The 25,346-nt window shown below is 51.9% G+C and overlaps 2 protein-coding genes across 2 annotated transcripts in view; one reads left to right on the plus strand and one right to left on the minus strand.

Annotated features, from left to right (window-relative positions):
- Positions 1-6,966, minus strand: part of APIP (APAF1 interacting protein) — a 30,427-nt gene extending 23,461 nt beyond the window's left edge. The window contains exon 1 of the mRNA XM_073658131.1: positions 6,799-6,966. Coding sequence (XP_073514232.1) covers positions 6,799-6,846 — 48 coding nt within the window. The 5' untranslated portion in view covers positions 6,847-6,966. The remainder of the gene's footprint in view (positions 1-6,798) is intronic.
- Positions 6,967-7,241: 275 nt separating this feature from the next.
- The window catches only part of PDHX (pyruvate dehydrogenase complex component X), a 61,361-nt gene continuing 43,256 nt past the window's right edge, over positions 7,242-25,346 (plus strand). Inside the window, exons 1-3 of the mRNA XM_073658130.1 lie at positions 7,242-7,427; positions 18,345-18,428; positions 20,133-20,233. Coding sequence (XP_073514231.1) covers positions 7,301-7,427; positions 18,345-18,428; positions 20,133-20,233 — 312 coding nt within the window. The 5' untranslated portion in view covers positions 7,242-7,300. The remainder of the gene's footprint in view (positions 7,428-18,344; positions 18,429-20,132; positions 20,234-25,346) is intronic.

The raw sequence follows: 25,346 nt of genomic DNA on the forward strand, positions 1-25,346 counted from the left end.
CCTACCTCCTCCATCATCTCTCCCCCCACCTCCTCCATCATCATCTCTCCCCCCACCTCCTCCATCATCATCTCTCCCCCCACCTCCTCCATCATCATCTCTCCCCCCACCTCCACCATCATCATCTCTCCCCCCCACCTCCTCCATCATCATCTCTCCCCCCCACCTCCTCCATCATCTCTCCCCCCCACCTCCTCCATCATCTCTCCCCACCTCCTCCATCATCTCTCCCCCACCTCCTCCATCATCATCATCATCTCTCCCCCCACCTCCTCCATCATCATCTCTCCCCCCACCTCCTCCATCATCATCTCTCCCCCACCTCCTCCATCATCATCATCTCTCCCCCCACCTCCATCATCTCTCCCCCCACCTCCTCCATCATCATGTCTCCCCCCACCTCCTCCATCATCATGTCTCCCCCCACCTCCTCCATCATCATGTCTCCCCCCACCTCCTCCATCATCATCTCTCCCCCCACCTCCTCCATCATCATCTCTCCCCCCACCTCCTTCATCATCATCTCTCCCCCCACCTCCTTCATCATCTCTCCCCCCACCTCCTTCATCATCATCTCTCCCCCCAGCTACTCCATCATCTACATCACTCCCCCCAGCTCCTCCATCATCATCATCTCTCCCCCCAGCTCCTTCATCATCATCATCTCTCCCCCCAGCTTCTCCATAATCATCATCTCTCCCCCCACCTCCTCCATGATCATCATCTCTCCCCCACCTCCTCCATCATCTCTCCCCACCTCCTCCATCATCTCTCCCCCCACCTCCTCCATCATCTCTCCCCCCACCTCCTCCATAATCATCTCTCGCCCCACCTCCTCCATAATCATCTCTCCCCCACCTCCTCCATCATCATCTCCCCCCCACCTCCTCCATCATCATCATCTCCCCCCCACCTCCTCCATCATCATCTCTCCCCCACCAGATCCTCCATCATCTCTCACCCCAGCTCCTCCATCATCATAATCATCTCTCACCCCAGCTCCATCATCATCATCTCTCCCCATCATCATCATCATCTCTCCCCCCAGCTCCTTCATCATCTCTCCCCCCAGCTCCTCCATCATCCTCTCTCCCCCCACCTCCTCCATCATCTCTCCCCCCACCTCCTTCATCATCATCTCTCCCCCCACCTCATCCTTCATCATCATCTCTCCCCCCACCTCGTTCATCATCTCTCCCCCCACCTCCTCCATCATCATCTCTCCCCCCACCTCCTCCATCATCATCTCTCCCCCCACCTCCTCCATCATCATCTCTCCCCCCACCTCCTCCATCATCATCATCTCCTACCCACCTCCTCCATCATCTCTCTCCCCACCTCCTCCATCATCATCTCTCTCCCCACCTCCTCCATCATCATCTCTCTCCCCACCTCCTCCATCATCATCTCTCTCCCCACCTCCTCCATCATCATCTCTCTCCCCACCTCCTCCATCATCATCTCTCTCCCCACCTCCTCCATCATCTCTCTCCCCACCTCCTCCATCATCATCTCTCTCCCCACCTCCTCCATCATCATCTCTCCCCCCACCTCCTCCTCCATCTCTACCCCCACCTCCTCCATCATCTCTCCCCCCACCTCCTCAATCATCATCTCTCCCCCCACCTCCTTCATCATCATCTCTCCCCCCACCAACTTCATCATCCCTCCCCCAGCTCCTCCATCATCATCTCTACCCCCAGCTCCTCCATCATCATCATCTCTCCCCGCAGCTCCTCCATCATCATCTCTCCCCCCAGCTCCTCCATCATCATCATCTCTCCCCCCAGCTCCTCCATCATCATCTCTCCCCCAGCTCCTCCATCATTATCTCTCCCCCATCATCATCATCTCTCCCCCCAGCTGCTCCATCATCATCTCTCCCCCCAGCTCCTTCATCATCATCATCTCTCCCCCCAGCTCCTCCATCATCATGTCTCCCCACACCTCCTCCATCATCTCTCCCCCCACCTCCATCATCATCATCTCTCCCCCCACCTCCTCCATCATCATCTCACCCCCCACCTCCTCCATCATCTCTCCCCCCACCTTCTCCATCATCATTTCTCCCCCCACCTCCTCCATCATCATCATCTCTCCCCCCACCTCCTCCATCATCTCTTCCCCCACCTCCTCCATCATCATCTCTCCCCCCACCTCCTCCATCATCATCTCTCCCCCCACCTCCTTCATCATCATCTCTCCCCCCACCTCCTTCATCATCATCTCTCCCCCCACCTCCTTCATCATCATCTCTCCCCCCACCTCCTTCATCATCATCTCTACCCCCAGCTCCTCCATCATCTCTCCCCCCAGCTCCTCCATCATCTCTCCCCCCAGCTCCTCCATCATCTCTCCTCCCAGCTCCTCCATCATCATCATCTCTCCCCCATCATCATCTCTACCCCCAGCTGCTCCATCATCATCTCTCCCCCCACCTCCTCCATCATCTCTCCCCACCTCCTCCATCATCTCTCCCCCCACCTCCTTCATCATCTCTCCCCCCACCTACTTCATCATCTCTCCCCCCACCTACTTCATCATCTCTCCCCCACCTCCTCCATCATTATCTCTCCCCCCAGCTCCTCCATTATCATCTCTCCCCCCAGCTCCTCCATCATCATCTCTCCCCCCACCTCCATCATCATCTCTCCTCACCTCCTCCATCATCATCTCTCCTCACCTCCTCCATCATCATCTCTCCTCACCTCCTCCATCATCTCTCCCCCCACCTCCATCATCTCTCCCCCCACCTCCTCCATCATCTCTCCCCCCACCTCCTCCATCATCTCTCCCCCACCTCCATCATCATCATCTCTCCCCCACCTCCATCATCATCATCATCTCTCCCCCCACCTCCTCCATCATCTCTCCCCCCACCTCCTCCATCATCTCTCCCCCCACCTCCTCCATCATCATCTCTCCCCCACCTCCCCCATCATCTCTCCCCCCACCTCCTTCATCATCATCTCTCCCCCCACCTCCTTCATCATCTCTCCCCCAGCTCCTCCATCATCATCTCTTACCCCCAGCTTCTCCATCATCATCATCATCTCTCCCCCAGCTCCTCCATCATCATCATCTCTCCCCCATCATCATCTCTCCCCCCAGCTGCTCCATCATCATCATCTCTCCCCCCACCTCCTCCATCATCATCTCTCCCCCCCACCTCCACCATCATCATCTCTCCCCCCCACCTCCACCATCATCATCATCTCTCCCCCCCACCTCCTCCATCATCTCTCCCCCACCTCCTCCATCATCATCTCTCCCCCACCTCCTCCATCATCATCTCTCCCCCACCTCCTCCATCATCATCATCTCTCCCCCCCACCTCCTCCATCATCATCTCTCCCCACCACCTCCATCATCTCTCCCCCCACCTCCTCCATCATCATCTCTCCCCCCACCTCCTCCATCATCATCTCTCCCCCCACCTCCTTCATCATCATCATCTCTCCCCCCACCTCCTCCATCATCATCTCTCCCCCCACCTCCTTCATCTCTCCCCCCACCTCCTTCATCACCTCTCCCCCCCAGCTCGTCCATCATCATCTCACCCCCCACCTCCTCCATCATCATCTCACCCCCCACCTCCTTCATCATCTCTCCCCCCACCTCCTTCATCATCTCTCCCCCCACCTCCTTCATCATCTCTCCCCCCACCTCCTTCATCATCTCTCTCCCCACCTTCTTCATCATCATCTCTCCCCCATCATCATCATCTCTCCCCCATCATCATCATCTCTCCCCCCAGCTGCTCCATCATCATCTCTCCCCCCAGCTCCTTCATCATCATCTCTCCCCCCAGCTCCTTCATCATCTCTCCCCCCACCTCCTCCATCATCATCTCTCCCCCACCTCCTCCATCATCATCTCTCCCCCACCTCCTCCATCATCATCTCTCCCCCCACCTCCTCCATCATCATCTCTCCCCCCACCTCCTCCTCCATCATCATCATCTCTCCCCCCCACCTCCTCCTCCATCATCATCTCTCCCCCCACCTCCTCCATCATCTCTCCCCCCCACCTCCTCCATCATCATCTCTCCCCCACCTCCTCCATCATCATCATCTCTCCCCCACCTCCTCCATCATCATCATCTCTCCCCCACCTCCTCCATCATCATCATCTCTCCCCCCACCTCCTCCATCATCATCTCTCCCCCACCTCCTCCATCATCATCTCTCCCCCCACCTCCTCCATCATCATCTCTCCCCCCACCTCCTCCATCATCTCTCCCCCCACCTCCTCCATCATCTCTCCCCCCCACCTCCTCCATCATCTCTCCCCCCACCTCCTCCATCATCATGTCTCCCCCCACCTCCTCCATCATCATGTCTCCCCCCACCTCCTCCATCATCATGTCTCCCCCCATCTCCTCCATCATCATGTCTCCCCCCACCTCCTCCATCATCATGTCTCCCCCAACCTCCTCCATCATCATCTCTCCCCCCACCTCCTCCATCATCATCTCTCCCCCCACCTCCTCCATCTCTCCCCCCACCTCCTCCATCATCTCTCCCCCCACCTCCTCCATCATCATCTCTCCCCCCACCTCCTTCATCATCTCTCCCCCCACCTCCTTCATCATCTCTCCCCCCACCTCCTTCATCATCTCTCCCCCCCAGCTCGTCCATCATCATCTCACCCCCCACCTCCTCCATCATCATCTCACCCCCCACCTCCTCCATCATCATCTCACCCCCCACCTCCATCATCTCTCCCCCCACCTCCTTCATCATCTCTCCCCCCACCTCCTTCATCATCTCTCTCCCCACCTTCTTCATCATCATCATCTCTCCCCCATCATCATCATCTCTCCCCCATCATCATCATCTCTCCCCATCATCATCATCTCTCCCCCCAGCTCCTTCATCATCTCTCCCCCCACCTCCTTCATCATCTCTCCCCCCACCTCCTCCATCATCATCTCTCCCCCCACCTCCTCCATCATCATCTCTCCCCCCACCTCCTCCATCATCATCTCTCCCCCCACCTCCTCCATCATCTCTCCCCCCACCTCCTCCTCCATCATCATCTCTCCCCCCCACCTCCTCCTCCATCATCATCATCATCTCTCCCCCCCACCTCCTCCTCCATCATCATCATCTCTCCCCCCCACCTCCTCCTCCATCATCATCATCATCTCTCCCCCCCACCTCCTCCTCCTCCATCATCATCTCCCCCCCACCTCCTCCATCATCATCTCTTCCCCCACCATCATCTTCATCCCCCCTACACACACCTTCTCCACTATCATCATCCCCCCCCCCCACCTTCTCCTGGAGGGATCGCTCCCTGCCCGTCGCACACGATGAGGAAAATCTGGCCATCAGCTCCCCGGAGATTCAGGCCAGATTGCTCTTATCAACCGCACTGCAATGGCCCCCCTGCACCTCTAGGCCCGATGCAGGTGCACCGGCGGCCATGTTAATCAGCGGGCCCTGTGAGTCCTGCCGAGGACAGAGGCCCACTGGAGAATTCTCCGGTGTCCTGGTGCCCCAGTCCGAGCTTGCTCCTGGGAGAAGTACATGTAAATTAGATTTCCTTCAGCTGGAAGAAAGCAGCTGGTCCGCTTGCTCTGCACTGATGGGGGAAGCCAGAAACAGTAGTCTGCAGATCGTGGACTTTTTGGAGACGACTCTAGCTGTTCAATTAAGGCTCATCTGTGAACCTCAGGCCGAGCACGACCCACAATGCACTGACAGTCCGGGGGTCTGTCGACCCAATCGTGACAGCTGCATATATGCCTATGAGACTGTCGAGCGCAGGCCTTGAGACCCGCGGACCATCAGTGCATTGTGGGCCGTGCTCGGACATCTGCATGAGCTATAAAGGGGAGGACATTGACTCTTGTGACAAGTTTCTTTTGTTACTTGTCTTTTTAATTATTTTTGTCATTTTTTTTTCATATCAAAATCTTTGCCAAAAATAATAATAAAAAAAAAAAATTAGTACATGAGCAATTCTTTCACTGGCCACTGGGTCTTTTTTAGGCTCATACTTCCTGTCCTTTCAGAAAGAGCTTTTAGAAGTCTCATTATCAGCAGAGGCAGGATTACAATGACAGGTGACACCTCTACACAGCTGATAATACAGGATCCAAAGAGTCACAACAGGCGATGTCACAGCTCACCTCTTCCCCCTCCCTTCACAATGGCCCTTGCACCCGCTCATTAAATGCTCCTCAGTCCTTCACGTCGATCTTTCCTCTTTCCCGTTGTGAGGTCTGTCTGAGGCCGGTGATTGGCTTCACGAGGTCACGTACGGGTACAAAGCACATCAGGACAAGTGCGGCCCTCCGAAGTGATGCTGTGACGCCCATCACAGGCCTCAGATAGATATGGAGAGAAGGAAGGAAGAGTAAATGAAAGGGAGATAAAAAGAGCAAAAGAGAGGGAGAGGGAGGCGGAGCTGCAGAGGAGCAGAGAGGGGGAGCTGCAGAGGAGCAGGGAGACCAGGGAACTGCAGAGGAAAGCTGAGTATACAGAGGTTTCTTCTCCCCTTTCTGGATATAACGCAGTTTGACGCCGTTCATCACATTTTACTGTTTCCCAATTAATGTAATTTCAAAAACATTTTTTGGGGGGGAAATTCGTAGCTAAATCGGAACATTCACTGGTTGCTCCCCAGGACACAACGGCAAAACAAAATGTTTAAGTGTCTATCATGGACAAAGTATGGACTACAATGGAGGTGTCGCCGTAGTCGGGTCGGGCGCAGGATACAGCAACCGTGTGTCGCAGTCAGCGGTGTAACAATACCCCGTGTGACAGGCAGGCGGCAGTACTGCACCTTGGCGTTGTCCGTCTGGTTGCACACGTCCCCGTTGCAGTAGTACATGGCTCCGGGAATGCGCGGCTCCCGTGCTCGGTGTTACATCCCCGGCTCCGGGGCTCCTGTGCTGTCACTCACTGCTGACTACTGAGGATCTGACCTCACACTGGAGGCGCCGCCATTCCCCTCCTCATTTGTCCCCGAAGCCTCCGCCGCCAATTCTATCGTGTAGGATCGTACTTGGTCTACAATAAAATGGCGTCCGGCCGTAGACTTCCATTGTATCACAAGGAGACATATTTTTATACAGCGAGGTGTAACCGTTTCACTTCTAGTGTTTGAAACTCAGATTTGTGTTTTTAAATCTGTCTCAAATTTTAACTAAAATCGTCTGAGGTTTTTCTGCCGTTGATACAAGCCGCGGTTTCAGCCGCAGCAGGTCGCGTTTTGTGAACGGCGGCCGTTGTGTGATCTTCTGTCAGGCGCGCGGCGGGCAGCCCCTGTCAGGGACCTGCGGAAGATGGCGGCCTCCTTGAGACTTGGCTGCCGAGGAATCGTCAGGTCATTTATTGCGAGTCTCCGGAGCCCAGGTCCGGGTGGTGCTGCTGGTAGTTTCAGGCTCCTTCACACGACTGAGAGACAGTGGGGTAAGATTGCGCCGTCAATGAAATGTTCTGAGCTGTCAGGGGTGACGGGGCGGTGCTGGGACTTCTAGTTCCACAACTGGATGGAAGGAACTAATTCTATTTCATGGCTGCTCGTCTGCAGACGCGTTACTCATCGCAGCCAATGGGATCGCTGCTTATATTCTCCCAGGGGCTTCTGTAGGATGAAAGCTTGAATCTGATTGGTTGCTATGGCCAAGTGCACATAATAGTAGCCAATTGGATCGGTGCTTGTATTCTCAGAATCTTCTGTAAGATGAAAGCTTGAATTTGATTGGTTCCTACGATTATGTGCACATAATCGTAGCCAAGATCAGACTCCTGACGCCCTCCTGTCTCTGGAGCAGAGTCCTCCGGTTTTGTAGTGAGTCATTGGGATCACAGACTGACGCTTTTATTCCAGACCCTCCGCTGTTCTTGTGATGTGAAGTTGCCTTTTAATGTGACGACTTTCATAGTCCTGGAGCTGCGTCCCGGTCTGCGCACGGGGGGAGCTGCGTCCCCGGTCTGCGCGCGGGGGGAGCTTCTCTTCGGGAATCTGCGCCCCGGTCTGTTCAGCTGTTCCATCTGAGGTCCCATCAGGTTATTAAGATGTCATCGATGTAACGGAAATAGGCCAAGGGTTTGATTGCGCCGGTTCCTAAAGACAAATAATTTTTCAGTTTAGCCCTCAAACAGTTGGCATACTCGGGTGCCATTTTGCTGCCCATTACAGTTCCAGTGTGTTGTAGATAACGCTCCTCACCGAAAGAGAAGAAGCTCTGTGTGAGGATAAATCTGCTGATTCTTCATACAGACTCAGAAGGATCCCACTAGGAAACCCGCAGGCGGCTCTCGTCCATCTTCATGTGGGGTGTCAGAGTATAGGGATTCCAGGTGCATAGTGGCTACGATGGCACCTCGAGGAGGAGACCTATTGTAGATCGCTTTTACAATATGTCCGTGGTGTAAATAGCCGGCTGCCTTTCTTAAGGATGTTCTCCACTCATCCTGAGATTTTGTGAGTGTTCCCTCCCCGGAGATGATCGTCTTCCCTCGGTTGCCGCTTATGAATCTGGGAAGCAGAAAGAGAATTCCTCTCCGAGGCACAAAGTCCAGAAGGTTTGTGGGATCGCACCCCGGCGTCTGATTACCCATCTCAGCTCCCTCGTATATTTTGGAGTTGGGTCCTCGCCCAGTTTGGTGGCGCGCTGTAGATCCGTCAGCTGTCTGTCCGTTGTATTCGGGAGGACGATGGCGCCACCTTTATCTGCAGGGTCTGAATCCTCCTTCTCTCCTGCACGGATATTAGATGTTCCCTTTTTCTGTTTCTCCAATAATGTGGACGGCACCGAATGTCGTCGATATATTGGTTCTTTGTGGTGTTGGGTCCTGTCCAGATTTTCTCTTGTCTGACTTGTGTTTGGCTTTTTAGAAGCCCCAAGTCGTCTTCACCATCATAGAAGAACTCCTTAAAGGGATGGTCCTAAACACAAACTAATTTTAATCCTAAATCCGTATCTATTTGATGCCATAATCTCATCTATTTTCTAATACACTTTAATTAAAAACTCCCTATTGTTCTCTAACTACATTATCTAACCGCTTTATTTTTTTTTTCTTCTTCCTCTTTGGTGACACTTCGTTTGAGAATACCCAGTGCATGCTGGGATAGTCAAACAAATTGTCATCAGGGGGCACTGCTGCAGTTTCTGTCCCCTTCTTGAACCAAAGTGTCATCAGTGACTTCCTTTTTAACTGCGCATGCATCAGCTGTCAATTCCGACGGATTCTTGTCAATTGCTGTCACTCTGCAGTGTTCTTCTCAGTGCACAGTGACAGTGCGCTCTCTCAGATCAGTAGTAATGAGCCGGCAATAGATCGCACTGTCAGTGTGCATTGTGAAAATACCCAGTGTGCAGAGACCACCTGCGGGGGCTTCTACTGCCGGATATTCTGACAGTGTGAGAGTCGGCGAGATCTGAGTCAGCGCGAGAGCGCACTGTCAATGTGCACATCACGCAGGGACTAGCCCGGCCCCTGAAATGAGCATCGCTGATGACGCTTCATTTCAAGTAGGGGCTACAGCAGTGACCGCAGCCTCTGCCCCCTGATGACGCTTCGTTTGAGTATCCCAGCATGCACTGGGATTCTTCAATGAGGATTCATCAAAAAGGAAGTAGGAAAAAAAAATAGAAAAGTAGTGAGGGAAGGACAGGGAATTTTTAATTCAAGTATATTAGAAAATAGTTTAGATTTGGGCACTAAACAGATTGGGATTTTGGAGGAAAATTACTTTGGACTTCGGACCACCCCTTTAAGCAGAGCGGAGGAGGACTGCCACATCCGGCTCCGGCCCTGTGCGGAGCGGGCTCTGCTCCCGAGCCTGTCTCATGTTCCTGACATAGGACATGTCTAAGTCCTATGTCTTGAAAGGGTTAAAGAAGGATGTGTTCACTTTTAGGGACATATTTTTTATAATTTTACTTAAATACATGCATTCTTGTCTAAAAAAAAAATAATAATAAATAAATAAAATAGTTCATTTTTGTAATTGGCTTTGATTAAAAATTTTGCATAATTTTCCTTCAGTAGCCTCAGGACAACAGTGTGAAATACTGGCTGCGAAATGAGGTAACTGAGAATCCATCAGTGAGCTCATTCTCATCTTCCTCCTTCTAAACTCTTTTTCTTACAAAAGTTCAGACTTTTTTTTAGTATTTCATTCCAACTGGATTTTTTTTCCATTTTTTCCCCCAATACATTATATGGTAAAGTCTGCAAAAGGCGTCCTGCAAAAAAACACGCCCTTGTTCTGCTAGATCAGCCATGTAGTGGTCGTTCTCGATACTGCAGCTCAGCTCCTATGGGAGTGAATGGCATCTGAGCTGCAGTACTGAGAACAGCCACGACCCGGTGTGTGGCGCTTTGCTGTCCCCCCTCTGTACACTGGTTACACCTGGTGACCTCCGATTAATTATCCTCAGCTTCAAAGTCCTGGACGACCCCTTTAAGCTCGATGCCCGTACAATTCTGATCCGTTTTTGAGGATCAGACCAGATCACGCAAGTCTCTGCTAAATCTAAAAGTCTGTAGCGCCACCTAGTGGACTGTTCACATAGAAAAAGCATCACACAATGAACTTGTGCAGGTCCTCCTCCCCCGGCGGCAGGTTCCCCTTCCCCGGCGGCAGGTCCGGCAGGTTCCCCTCGCCCCAGGACTGTATTTTTGTTGCTTTGGGTCCCGTCTCACCAGCCGCACGTGTCGGTCCTCGCTGACATTTCCCGGTTTGCAGCCTCCGCCTGTCACACAATGAGTAAAACATCTTTAGTAAATGTCTTGTCAGCTTTTGTTATTATAGGAAAATAATAATCTGCATTTCTTGCTGAGTTTCGCTCATGTCTGATATCCTGGGTGTTGTGTTACACGAGGGAAAACTTCCTGGTAGAATTTGCCTTTGAGCAAAGAGAAAACTTGTGTTTTCTTTATTTTTTATCTATATATAAATAATTTGGGTGCCGTCCCCCCAGCTTCACCTCTTACAGACCAAGTGATTTGGCCGTTGTGCAAAACTTCACTTCACCACTAGTGGCCGCTGCAGAGGGGGTGTCTGGTGATAAAGGTGATATCTCACGAGACAACCGTCCAAAGGCCGGTAACTGCTCTTATTTTATTCCCACTGCTCCCCTCAGTAATCTGTTGTTTTTTCAAGGTTCCAGAGATACGGACCTTTTTTTATATAGTGTTAATTATTTTGCTATTAATATATCTATATACAGCAGATAACACAGGGTCCACCATTCACAAGGTGATGTCACAGCTCACCTCCTCCTCCTCCAGTACATTGACTGATAACACCTCTATATACAGCAGATAACACAGGATCCACCATAGGTGATGTCACAGCTCTCCTCCTCCTCCTCCTCCTCCTGTACATTGGCTGATAACACCTCTATATACAGCAGATAACACAGGATCCACCATTCACAATAGGTGATGTCACAGCTCACCTCCTCCTCCTGTACAATGACTGATAACACCTCTATATACAGCAGATAACACAGTATCCACCATTCACAATAGGTGATGTCACAGCTCTCCTCCTCCTCCTGTACAATGACTGATAACACCTCTATATACAGTAGATAACACAGGATCCACCATTCACAATAGGTGATATCACAGCTCACCTCCTCCTCCTCCTGTACAATGGCTGATAACACCTCTATATACAGTAGATAACACAGGATCCACCATTCACAATAGGTGATATCACAGCTCACCTCCTCCTCCTCCTGTACAATGACTGATAACACCTCTATATACAGTAGATAACACAGGATCCACCATTCACAATAGGTGATGTCACAGCTCACCTCCTCCTCCTGTACAATGACTGATAACACCTCTATATACAGTAGATAACACAGGATCCACCATTCACAATAGGTGATATCACAGCTCACCTCCTCCCCTTCTGTACAATGGCTGATAACACCTCTATATACAGTCGATAATACAGGATCCACTTATTATTAGCTTTTAACCCCTTTCTGACGTGAGGCGTAATAATATGTACCTGTGATCTGGGCCTTATTGACCAGGTACGTATTATTGCGCCTCAGTGATTGTGCCCGCCATTGCTGCCAGGTGTCAGCTAATTCTCACAGATTACACCCGGTACTATGTGCTGGGAGCGGTCCCGCACTGCTCCTGGCACACTAACCCCCGAAATGCTGCGATCAAATTCAATCGCAGCATTTCCAGGGCATGCAGAGGTAAGTGCGTCCCTCTTACCTTGAATCAGAGACTCCGAGCTGTTAGCGCGGGGTCCCAATCATTGCCATTGTGACCTGATGTCATCATGACTACATCCGGGTCATCAGACATCAGGAAGTTAGATAGATCATGCACAGTGCACGATGTATCTACGGTAACTTGTGTCTGCAGGGCTGACAGCCTGTATAGCATAAGGATGCTGCTGCTGCATCCCTACGCTATACAAGCGATCAGCCTGCAAAAAATAAAAGTCCCATAGTGGGACAAAGTATAAAAGTGAAAAAAAATGAAAAAATATATAAAAAAAAATATCTAAATATATTGTTCCCTTAAATAAATATTATTATGGAAAAAAATAAACCAATAAAAGTACATTGGTATTGCCACGTCCGGAACGACCTGACCTATAAAACTGTCCCACTAGTTAACCCCTTTAGTGAACACGGTAAAAAAAAAAAAAAAAAAAACAACAATGCTTTATCATCATATCGCCAAACAAAAAGTGGAATAAAACGCGATCAAAAAGACGAATGTAAATAAAAATGGTACCGCTGAAAACGTCATCTTGTCCCTCAAAAAGCAAGCCACCAAACAGCTCCATCGGCCGAAAAATAAAAGTTATAGCTCTCAGAATAAAGCAATGCAAAAAATTATTTTTTCTATGAAATAGTTTATATTGCGTAAAAGCGTCAAAACATAAAAAAAGATATAAATTAAGGGTTGGGGTTGGGGTTAGGGCTAGGGTTGGGGTTGGGATTTTTTCAAAAGTAAAGAAAAAAAATGATGACAATATGGCGACTAGTGTTGAGCGCAAGTGCTCGCTACTTGAGTTTGCATCGGGTGCTCGGGTATGCACTGAGTATTGCGGGTGCTCGAGTTTCCTCCCATATACTTCGCAGCCAAAAAAAACTCGCGGGGATTGCCTGCCATGCACGAGCAATCCCCGCATATTGTTTTTTTTTGGGGTGTCTAATAGCCGTGAAACATGCGGGGGGGCAGGGACTCGAGCATGTCACTCCAGCACCCGTGATACATGGTGCATACCCGAGCACCTGATGCAAACTCAAGTAGCGAGCACTTGCGCTCAAGACTAATGACAACTTATTCAATATGATGACCTAATGTTATCAAATTCTGTGTCATACCTCTGGGTTCAAAATGTTCACTATACCCCTTGATAAAATCCTTGAGGGGTCTAGTTTCCAAAATGGGGTCACTTGTGGGGTTTTCCACTGTTTAGGCACACAGGGGCTCTCCAAACGTGACATGACGTCCGCTCTCGATTCCAGCCAATTTTGCATTCAAAAAGTCACACGGTGCTCCTTCCCTTCTGAATCCTGCCGTGCGCCCAAACACTGTATTTTCCCCACATATGGGGTATTGGCGTACTCAGGAGAAATTGCACAATTTTTGGGGGTTCATTTTCTCCTCTTACCATTGTGAAAATAAAAAACTTGGGGCTAAAAGATCATTTTTTGTGGAAAAAGTTAGATTTTTTTTATTTTTACAGCTCAATGTTATAAACTTCTGTGGAGCACCTGGGGGTTCAAGGTGCTCACCACACATCTAGATAAGTTCTTTATGGGGTCTAGTTTCCAAAATGGGGTCACTTGTGGCGGGTTTCCACTGTTTAGGCACATAAGGGGCTCTCCAAACGCGACATGGCGTCCGCTAATTATTCAAGCAAATTTTACATTCAGAAAGTCTAATGGCGCTCCTTCACTTCCGAACCCTGCAGTGCACCCAAACAGTGGTTTTCCCCCACATATGGGATATCGGCGTGCTCAGGAGAAATTTCACAACAAATTTTGCTGTCCATTTTTTCCTGTTACCCTTGCAAAAATAAAAAAAAATTGGGTCTAAAGTAACATTTTTGTGAAAAAAAATGTTAAATGTTCATTGTTTTCTTCCACATTCCAAAAATTCCTGTGAAGCAGCTGAAGGGTTAATATAGTTCTTGAATGTGGTTTTGAGCACCTTGAGGCTGTGTGCCCACGTAGCGTTTTTCAAGCGTTTATGCTGCTGAATTTCTGCAGAGTAAACGCTTGTGAAACGCTAGGTAATCCGCACCCCATGGTCCCCAAGGGGATTCCGCATGTTCTATGCATATGCTGCGGATTTTTCCGCAGCGTTTATGCTGCGTACAAAAATCCGCAGCATGTCCATTAATTTTGCAGAAGCGCAGCGGAACTCCCGCCATTGACTTGCATTGAAACGCATAGAAACCGCGACTGTACATTTTTACAAGCGGCTTCTATGCGTCTCTATGTGCGGATGGTACCCAGTTCTGGAGGAGAGAAGACTCTCATCCAGACCTGGGTACCATTGTACCTGTAAAAAAAGAATAAAATAAAAAATAAAGTTTATATTCACCTGTCCGGCGTCTTCTCTCTGAATGCCGGCATCGCTTGAGGACCTGCGGTGACGTCACAGTCATGTGACCGCAGGCCCTTCACCGCTCTGTCTCGCGATATGCCGGCAGCCGGGAACCAGCCAGGAAGCAGCGCTGCAGCCAAGCCGGGGCCTCGGGGGTGAGTATAGCTTTATTTGTTTTAATTTTTACGGTTCACACTGTATAAATCCATGCCGTTTGCATGGATTTATACAGTGTGACCTAGTTGTCAAGCACTTTCCAAGTGATGCTATCGCCTGGAAAGCGCTTGTCAATCTGCATGCGGAAACGCATGTGAATCCGCATGTATTCTGCAGGAAAAACGCATGCACAATCTGCATGCGTTTTTTCTGACAGGGAGATGCAGAAATGCTGCAGAAATTTTCTGCTTCATTTCTGCATCGTGGGCACATAGCCTGAGGGGTGCAGTTTTTAGAATGGTGTCACTTTTGTGTATATTTTGTCATGTAGACCTCTCAAAGTGACTTCAAATGTGATGTGGTCCCTAAAAAAATGGTTTTGTAAATTTTATTGTAAAAATGAGAAACCGCTGGTCAACTTTTAATCCTTATAACTTCCGAACAAAAAAAAAAATTTGGTTCCAAACTTGTTACTGATGTAAAGTAGACATGTGGGAAATGTTATTTATTAACTATTTTGTGTGACATATCTCTCTGATTTAAGGGCCTGAAAATGCAAAGTTTCAAAAAAATTGCGAAAATGTTCAAAATGTTTGCCAAATCTGACAGATTTAATTTACCAAAAAAAGGTTCTTTTTTGCAACACTCTGGTGTCTCCTATTGGCAGAGCTCCCTTTATTCCTGTTTTTTTTTTCCTGTTCTCGCCAGCAAATTTAAAGTGAGTGTGGTTGAGTCCTTGTTGTTCCTCGGCCTGTGGATCGGCCGGGTTCTGTTTTTTTGTAAACGAGCAGAGATATTATCATAATCCTGTATTAATCTGAACTGCCCGTAATGCCACTTTATCACCACTAGATGGCACAGTCTGACCACTGTATGTCAGTGAGGTTCCCTGTGTTAGCTTTACCTCCTCCCTGTGGGGAATGTGATTTAATGAGGTCAGTCCTCGGTGGGTCGCCAGAACAGGGGAGTGTTGTGGGAGGGGGGCAAAGAAAGGTGAAGTTATAACAGCGCACCCCCATAACAGCGTGCAATTCCCAGCCTGCGCAGAATGTCACCGCTACCCTGCGAAAAAATCAGATATTTTTTATTTTGCAAGTCTGCGCGGTCGTCCCTTCATTCATTGACGGAAGAACTTGTAGTGACAGAGTAACACTGTGACCGGCACCATCACCGGATCCTTCTGCATCCTCCTGACGGGTGCAGCCATTCATTCACCTGCCAGGAGCGAGTGAAACTTTTCCTGCTTTTTATTGTCCGCCGCTTCTCGTCTTAAAGGCACGGCACCCCCGACACAGTCACTACTCTCAAAAATGTGGTAAAAGAAGTACTAGATACATAAAGACCATAAAAATTCTCCCATTTCTCTGGAAACGGATGGCGGATATTTAAAGCGCAAAAAGGGGATAATCAGGGGAGCTGTGGGACCCCTGCAGAGCGAGCAGTTGTCACCTCTCCTGAATTCCGGAATACCCCTTTAAGTCAAGTATGATGTTACCAGGATCGGCAGGTGGAAGCCCCAGAGGTGACTCTGAAGAATGGGGTCCCCTCCTTGCACCCTCTTAGGACTGACGGGCTTTTGTGCAAAGTTGTAAAACTTCTTTTGTAGTAAACTCTCCCCATCTCCGTTCCGGCCGGCTCACGTTATTCCTCCAGTGTCCAGCGGTGGCGCTCTCATTTCTCAGACATTTCCTCTGGGGATAAGAACGTTTTATCAGAAAAGTGATCTAGTGTTCAGATCAGCTGTGTGTGGTAAATGGATTTTTTTTATTATTATTATTTTTGGCAAAAGTCACAACACAGGAAAAACAACCAATCTGTATTAAATAAAACTGGAAATGTTGCATTTTTCACACCGATCCTGTGTTATCTACTGTATATAGAGGTGTTATCAGTCATTGTACAGGAGGAGGAGGAGGTGAGCTGTGACATCACCTATTGTGAATGGTGGATCCTGTGTTATCTACTGTATATAGAGGTGTTATCAGTCATTGTACAGGAGGAGGAGGAGGTGAGCTGTGACATCACCTATTGTAAATGGTGGCTCCTGTGTTATCTACTGTACATAGAGGAATTGTCAGTCATTGTACAGGAGGAGGAGGTGAGCTGTGACATCACCTATTGAGAATGGTGGATCTTCTGTTATCTACTGTATATAGAGGTGTCATCAGTCATTGTACAGGAGGAGGAGGGGGTGAGCTGTGACATCACCTATTGTGAATGGTGGATCCTGTGCTGTATATAGATGTGTTATCAGTTCCTGTAATCCTGTCTCTGATGATAATGAACCTGCTGACAACTCTTCTTGAAGGACCGGAGTCTGATATGACCCCAGTGGTCAGTATGAGAATTGCAGGATCACTGATGTTGCTCTGTAATAAGAATCTTCACCAAAATGATAAAAAAAAAAAGAAAATGACATAAAAACCTAATTTGCACAATAGTCCATGTTGTGGTGATGCCCCCCGGCCTCCCGGTACAGACCCCTGCAATGCAGCAGATGTAATATAGTGACTGTTCCGGGACATCTCCAGCGGAGGGCGCCCCCTGGTGGTTTCCAGGTCAGGGGCTGCTGTAATCCTCAGAGGTCAATGTCATGGAGGACAGGTGTCCGGCACAATTAGGGGGGAGGTCAGTGACACCGGGAGAGGTCGCCCGCACGCTCCCCTGACACAGCATGTGCCGATCCTGCAGATCCTGGGCTTTTAACCTGCTAAGACTTGTTACATCTAATCCCCCTAATCCAATTCCATCGTTGTCTTTCTGGGGTATAACACTTGGCTCAGCGGCCAGCCGGGGGGGGGGCACATGGCTGCGTAACCACAGGGGCCGGGCCGGGGGATCGGGCGCCAATTACAGGCTCCGTCCTGCCAAGAAACAATCCCGTTATCTGAGTCCGTCAGATCCGCATCAGCCGCAAAAAAGCCCCACCGATGGGGCGGTGGTCTCGTCCCCTGGGGTAAACGCTCCTCTGTCATCAGTCAGATATTCTGCACATACAAAAGTGATCTGCAGCTTAGTTGTTGTTCCTCTGCTGCTCCTCCTGGAAATGGATGAAGAAAATAGTAACTGGGCGTTATCGTCTCTTTATTGGGGCGCGAACAAGGGAGCGCAGAGATGGTCAAATAAGTGTTACCAGCAAAGGAGAAGCAACCCTGGGAATAAGAATAGTAAATAGCTTTGCGTGTCTTGACCCCTTTCTATCATATCTGCGATGCTCTGCGTGTCCTGACCCCTTTCTATCATAGCTGCGATGATTTGCGTGTCCTGACTCCTTTCTATCATAGCTGCGATGCTCTGCGTGTCCTGACCCCTTTCTATCATAGCTGTAATGCTCTGCGTGTCCTGACCCCTTTCTATCATAGCTGCGATGCTCTGTATGTCCTGACCCCTTTCTATCATAGCGGCGATGCTCTGCGTGTCCTGACCCCTTTCTATCATAGCTGCGATGCTCTGCGTGTCCTGACCCCTTTCTATCATAGCTGCGATGCTCTGCGTGTCCTGACCCCTTTCTATCATAGCTGCGATACTCTGCGGGTCCCTATATGAGTATATTTTACTTATCACTTTGGGGGGCATTGATGTTCCTGATGACGTCTGTCTGTCTTACAGGGGCGCCGTCTGTCCAGGTCCTGATGCCGGCGCTGTCGCCCACCATGGAGGAAGGAAACATTGTGAAGTGGCTGAAGAAGGAAGGTGAGAGGAGGCGGACCGCCGGACGCGGCTTCTGGGACCACCCCTAGAAAAAAAATAAATGTTCCATGTTGATGACCTTTTTTAAAAGGCCGTACCCCCTCATGTGGGTATAGCCCTCCTACCACAAGGCCAGACCCCATCATATGGGTATAACCCTCCTACCACAAGGCCAGACCCCCTCATATGGCAATAACCCTCCTACCACAAGGCCAGACCCACTCATGGGTATAGCCCTCCTACCACAAGGCCAGACCCACTCATATGGGTATAACCCTCCTACCACAAGGCCAGACCCCCTCATATGGCAATAACCCTCCTACCACAAGGCCAGACCCACTCATATGGGTATAGCCCTCCTACCACAAGGCCAGACCCACTCATATGGGTATAACCCTCCTACCACAAGGTCAGACCCCCTCATATGGGTATAACCCTGCGACCACAAGGTCAGACCCCCTCATATGGGTATAACCCTGCGACCACAAGGCCGGACCCCCTCTTGTGGGCCAATTGTATCAAGTCCTCAGCTGTGAGAAGTATTAGGTAATAACTCACTGATGATGGAGCAAAAACATTTGTAGGACTATGAAGCAGCGGCCACTTTGGTATCAGCAGACGGGCGAACCATAGGCGGTCTGTCTGTCGGGCGAGCGAACCAGAGGCGGTCTGTCTGTCTGTTGGGCGGGCGAACCAGAGGCGGTCTGTCTGTCTGTTGGGCGGGCGAACCAGAGGCGGTCTGTCTGTCTGTTGGGCGGGCGAACCAGAGGCGGTCTGTCTGTCTGTCTGTCGGGCTGGCGAACCAGAGGCGGTCTGTCTGTCTGTCTGTCGGGCGGGCGAACCAGAGGCGGTCTGTCTGTCGGGCGGGCGAACCAGAGGCGGTCTGTTTGTCTGTCTGGTGGGTGAACCAGAGGCGGTCTGTCTGTCTGTCGGGCGAACCAGAGGCGGTCTGTCTGCCTGTCGGGCGGGCGAACCTGAGGCGGTCTGTCGGGCGGGCGAACCTGAGGCGGTCTGTCGGACGGGCGAACCAGAGGCGGGCGGTCCGGTGGGCGAGAATCCTCCTACCTGCCAGTATGTCTGACCCCTCTCCGTGATCTTTGTGCTGAAGTCGTTGCAATCCTTTAATCTCCCTTTCACTGACAGCGGTTGCAGGAACCTTCTTCCTGACGTCGGGGTCGGCTGCGTCTGTCGAGCCCAAGTTTAGGGAAAAAACAAGGTACTTTGGGGGTATGAACCTTATTTACTAAAAATAAGACTTTTCCCTCTAAGTTTTCTTCTTTCTCTTCAGCCTCGAGCCTTGTGATTTGCACACAGACCTATGTAAAATCTCAGTAGTCCCATGTAAAACTACAGCTATTACTACGGCTGGATCTGTGATCAGCCAGCAGGGGGCGCTCTAACATAAAGTGTTAGGATTCTTGGTTTCCCTGTTTTTGTTTTTTTTTCTAATTGTATTTTTAACCCCTCACACTCAGGTTTTTCCTTTTAGATGAAGGCGTCAAGCGAGGAGGTTATGGGGCAGGGGGAGTTCAGATCACTGCACATTCAGCAAACGTCTCATGGATGGGGGGAGCCGGGTGTCGGACCCCCAGCGATCCGATACTGAAGACCAATCCTCAGCTGATGGGCAGGTGCCCCCTGTGCTCCTCTGTCGATACAACTTTTTTTTAAAAAAAAGACTTTGTGTCCCTCTTCACTCTCTGGCAGGTGAGACTGTGAACGCCGGAGACGCCCTGTGCGAAATCGAGACCGACAAGGCCGTGGTCACTATGGAGTCAAGCGACGAGGGAATTTTAGCCAAAATTATGGTAAGGGGTTTTTCCCAGAATTTAAAGTTACCCCCTGTCCATAGGACTGGTGCCGACTTTGTGATCGCTGGGGGGGTCCAACTACTGCAACCCCCAGCGATCGGAGAACTGTGCTATAAATCCTGGGATCGTCGCCTCTGCTGCACCGCCGCGTCGCCTCTGCTGCACCTCCGCGTCGCCTCTGCTGCACCGCCGCGTCGCCTCTGCTGCACCGCCGCGTCGCCTCTGCTGCACCGCCGCGTCGCCTCTGCTGCACCTCCGCGTCGCCTCTGCTGCACTTCCGCGTCACCTCTGCTGCACTTCCGCGTCACCTCTGTTGCACTTCCGCGTCACCTCTGTTGCACTTCCACGTCACCTCTGCTGCACTTCCGCGTCACCTCCGGACATTGCTGTGGTCGGCGCTGATGTGGGGTCTGCAGAGGACTTATTATGTGGCCGGTCTGTGGATTCTGTGGTTGCTGCTGTCTGCACAGTCGCACTCGTCACCAGTGTACAGAGCCTTCGTGATGGCAGTCTTCCTCGCCCCCCGGTGACATCTGGTGTCTGGTTATCCACATAACGCCCCGATCTGTGTGACACAGACCCATTACAATCTGATCCAGCACACACGGCCCGATCAATGCTATCAGCACCGTCCCTCAGCCCCTTACTGCCTTCCAGGCTCCATACACTGTCCTGCTAATACAGGGATAGCCGTGCGGGGAGAGCCGCGTACCACCGGGGACGACAGCACTTTATAATCTGCCGTATAATGGGACGTAGAGGGGCGGCCATTATTGTGGCTACCGGGGTCAGTGTAAATCAGCATGGCCACTGTGTCTGTGCACTATATGGCGCTACGTACGGTGGAGAAATGTTTCCGACAGTCCACCGGCCCACCTATCTGTCCCGGCTCTGATGCCGAGGGGGCGTCACTACAAACAGATGTGCAAGATAGTGTCCCCTTCTGTCTCCGACCATCGGCCTTACAGTCCTGGATACCAACCCTCCACCTCATCCATCCGTCACCCAACTCATCGGCCTCCCTGCCGGCACCCACCTTGTTGGCCTCTGGATCCATAATCCACCCTCCCGCCTCGTCGGCCTCGCCGTCCGTCAGCCACCCTCCCGCCTCGTCGGCCTCCCCGTCCGTCAGCCACCCTCCCGCCTCGTCGGCCTCCCCGTCCGTCAGCCACCCTCCCGCCTCGTCGGCCTCCCCGTCCGTCAGCCACCCTCCCGCCTCGTCGGCCTCCCCGTCCGTCAGCCACCCTCCCGCCTCGTCGGCCTCCCCGTCCGTCAGCCACCCTCCCGCCTCGTCGGCCTCCCCGTCCGTCAGCCACCCTCCCGCCTCGTCGGCCTCCCCGTCCGTCAGCCACCCTCCCGCCTCGTCGGCCTCCCCGTCCGTCAGCCACCCTCCCGCCTCGTCGGCCTCCCCGTCCGTCAGCCACCCTACCGCCTCGTCGGCCTCCCCGTCCGTCAGCCACCCTCCCGCCTCGTCGGCCTCCCCGTCCGTCAGCCACCCTCCCGCCTCGTCGGCCTCCCCGTCCGTCAGCCACCCTCCCGCCTCGTCGGCCTCCCCGTCCGTCAGTCAGCCTCCCCGTCCGTCAGCCACCCTCCCGCCTCGTCGGCCTCCCCGTCCGTCAGCCACCCTCCCGCCTCGTCGGCCTCCCCGTCCGTCAGCCACCCTCCCGCCTCGTCGGCCTCCCCGTCCGTCAGCCACCCTCCCGCCTCGTCGGCCTCCCCGTCCGTCAGCCACCCTCCCGCCTCGTCGGCCTCCCCGTCCGTCAGCCACCCTCCCGCCTCGTCGGCCTCCCCGTCCGTCAGCCACCCTCCCGCCTCGTCGGCCTCCCCGTCCGTCAGCCACCCTCCCGCCTCGTCGGCCTCCCCGTCCGTCAGCCACCCTCCCGCCTCGTCGGCCTCCCCGTCCGTCAGCCACCCTACCGCCTCGTCGGCCTCCCCGTCCGTCAGCCACCCTCCCGCCTCGTCGGCCTCCCCGTCCGTCAGCCACCCTCCCGCCTCGTCGGCCTCCCCGTCCGTCAGCCACCCTCCCGCCTCGTCGGCCTCCAGCAATTCTGCAGTCTGTTCTCAGCGCTACTTTTCCATTTCCCTATGGAGCCATCGGAGAAGGGTGAAGCCGCGCATTTCCCTTTGAAATAGGTTACGTTAAGCAGTTCCTCCAATAAGGACTCTGAGGGTCCTGACTATAGGACCCCCCTCTATTACTCACTCTGGTCCGGGAGGTAAACAGTGTAAGTCGTAAATCACTGTATTGCACGGTTGGGTGGGCGCTCGTAGTCGTGTAGGGGGTCGGGTGAACACTTGGGGTTGTTGGTTGGGAGGTCGGGTGAACACTTGGAGTTGTTGGTTGGGCGCTCGTGGTCGTGTGGGGGGTCGGGTGAACACTTGGGGTTGTTGGTTGGGCGCTCGTGGTCTTGTGGGGGGTCGGGTAAACACTAGGGGTTGTTGGGTGCTCGTGGTCATGTGGGGGGTCGGGTGAACACTTGGGGTGGTTTGGGCGCTCGTGGTCATGTGGGGGGTCGGGTGAACACTTGGTGTTGTTGGTTGGGCGCTCGTGGTCTTGTGGGGGGTCGGGTGAACTCTTGGGGTTGTTGGTTGGGCGCTCTTGGTCGTGTGGGGGGTCGGGTGAACTCTTGGGGTTGTTGGTTGGGCGCTCTTGGTCGTGTGGGGGGTCAGGTGAACACTTGGGGTTGTTTGGGCACTCGTGGTCGTGTGGGGGGTTGGGTGAACACTTGGGGTTGTTGGTTGGGCGCTCGTGGTCGTGTGGGGGGTCGGGTGAACACTTGGGGTTGTTGGGTGCTCGTGGTCATGTGGGGGGTCGGGTGAACACTTGGGGTTCTTGGTTGGGCGCTCGTGGTCGTGTGGGGGGTCGGGTGAACACTTGGGGTTGTTGGGTGCTCGTGGTCATGTGGGGGGTCGGGTGAACACTTGGGGTTGTTGGTTGGGCGCTCTTGGTCGTGTGGGGGGTCGGGTGAACACTTGGGGTTGTTGGTTGGGCTCTCGTGGGCGGGTATGATGAGCCTGCTGTAAGTATATGGGCGTCATTCACACCTGGTTTTGCCGCGTCGTCCTCACGTTTATATAATTCATGTCGCTGTAATGAAAGCCGCAGATCCTCGCTCCGCGCCGCCTCCTCGGTGACATTTCTCCGCGCTGCACTGCCGTTCTGGCCCTTTAATAATGAATGTCCTTTATTAAGTGATTACATCTCCTGCAGCCGCGCGGCCGTCACATCTTGTTCTGAAACACAATCCACGATTCATCGTTTCCTAAAAAACAAAATCCTAAAGTGCGTCTCCTCCTGAAAAGCCGTGAGCTCTCCTCACTGTCGCAGTATTTCACATGGCCGAGCAGCAGTTTGTTCTCCAGAGCTGCTCTTCCTAATGGTACTGGGAAGAGGGAGATGGAACCAGAGGTGGCCATCTTTTATCTACAGAGATGAGACTTTTGGGCACATGGACTCGTCCCTGAACTGTTCCATTTTTCTGGGACTTAAAAGGAAAACACAAAATGACTGATCAAACCAAGCACAGGCGCTCTGTGCTCCCTCGTAATACACCTCAGCTGCTGCAGAACCTCATAGTACACCTCAGCTGCTGCAGAACCTCATAGTACACCTCAGCTGCTGCAGAACCTCATAGTACACCTCAGCTGCTGCAGAACCTCATAGTACACCTCAGCTGCTGCAGAACCTCATAATACACACCTCAGCTGCTGCAGAACCTCATAATACACACCTCAGCTGCTGCAGAACCTCATAATACACCTCAGCTGCTGCAGAACCTCATAATACACCTCAGCTGCTGCAGAACCTCATAATACACCTCAGCTGCTGCAGAACCTCATAATACACCTCAGCTGCTGCAGAACCTCATGATACACCTCAGCTGCTGAAGAACATCATAACACACCTCAGCTGCTGAAGAACATCATAACACACCTCAACTGCTGCAGAACCTCATAATACACCTCAGCTGCTGCCGAACTTCATAACACACCTCAGCTGCTGCAGAACCTCATAACACACTTCAGCTGCTGCAGAACCTCATAGTACACCTCAGCTGCTGCAGAACCTCATAGTACACCTCAGCTGCTGCAGAACCTCATAGTACACCTCAGCTGCTGCAGAACCTCATAATACACACCTCAGCTGCTGCAGAACCTCATAATACACACCTCAGCTGCTGCAGAACCTCATAATACACACCTCAGCTGCTGCAGAACATCATAATACACCTCAGCTGCTGCAGAACCTCATAATACACCTCAGCTGCTGCAGAACCTCATAATACACCTCAGCTGCTGCAGAACCTCATACTACACCTCAGCTGCTGCAGAACCTCATACTACACCTCAGCTGCTGCAGAACCTCATACTACACCTCAGCTGCTGCAGAACCTCATACTACACCTCAGCTGCTGCAGAACCTCATACTACACCTCAGCTGCTGCAGAACCTCATACTACACCTCAGCTGCTGCAGAACCTCATACTACACCTCAGCTGCTGCAGAACCTCATAATACACAACTCAGCTGCTGCAGAACCTCATAATACACCTCAACTGCTGCAGAACCTCATAATACACCTCAGCTGCTGTAGAACCTCATACTACACCTCAGCTGCTGCAGAACCTCATACTACACCCCAGCTGCTGCAGAACCTCATAATACACCTCAGCTGCTGCAGAACCTCATAACACACCTCAGCTGCTGCAGAACCTCATACTACACCTCAGCTGCTGCAGAACCTCATACTACACCTCAGCTGCTGCAGGACCTCATAATACACCTCAGCTGCTGCAGGACCTCATAATACACCTCAGCTGCTGCAGGACCTCATAATACACCTCAGATGCTGCAGGACCTCATAATACACCTCAGCTGCTGCAGAACATCATAATACACCTCAGCTGCTGCAGAACATCATAATACACCTCAGCGGCTGCAGAACCCCATAGTACACCTCAGCTGCTGCAGAACATCATAATACACCTCAGCTGCTGTAGAACCTCATCATACACCTCAGCTGCTGCAGAATCTCATAATACACCTCAGCTGCTGCAGAACTTCATAATACACCTCAGCTGCTGCAGAACCCCATAGTACACCTCAGTTG

The sequence above is a fragment of the Phyllobates terribilis genome, unplaced genomic scaffold, assembly GCF_046119375.1.
Source record: "Phyllobates terribilis strain yellow unplaced genomic scaffold, ASM4611937v1 Scaffold_13__5_contigs__length_258822181, whole genome shotgun sequence".
Classification (NCBI taxonomy): Eukaryota; Metazoa; Chordata; class Amphibia; order Anura; family Dendrobatidae; genus Phyllobates; species Phyllobates terribilis.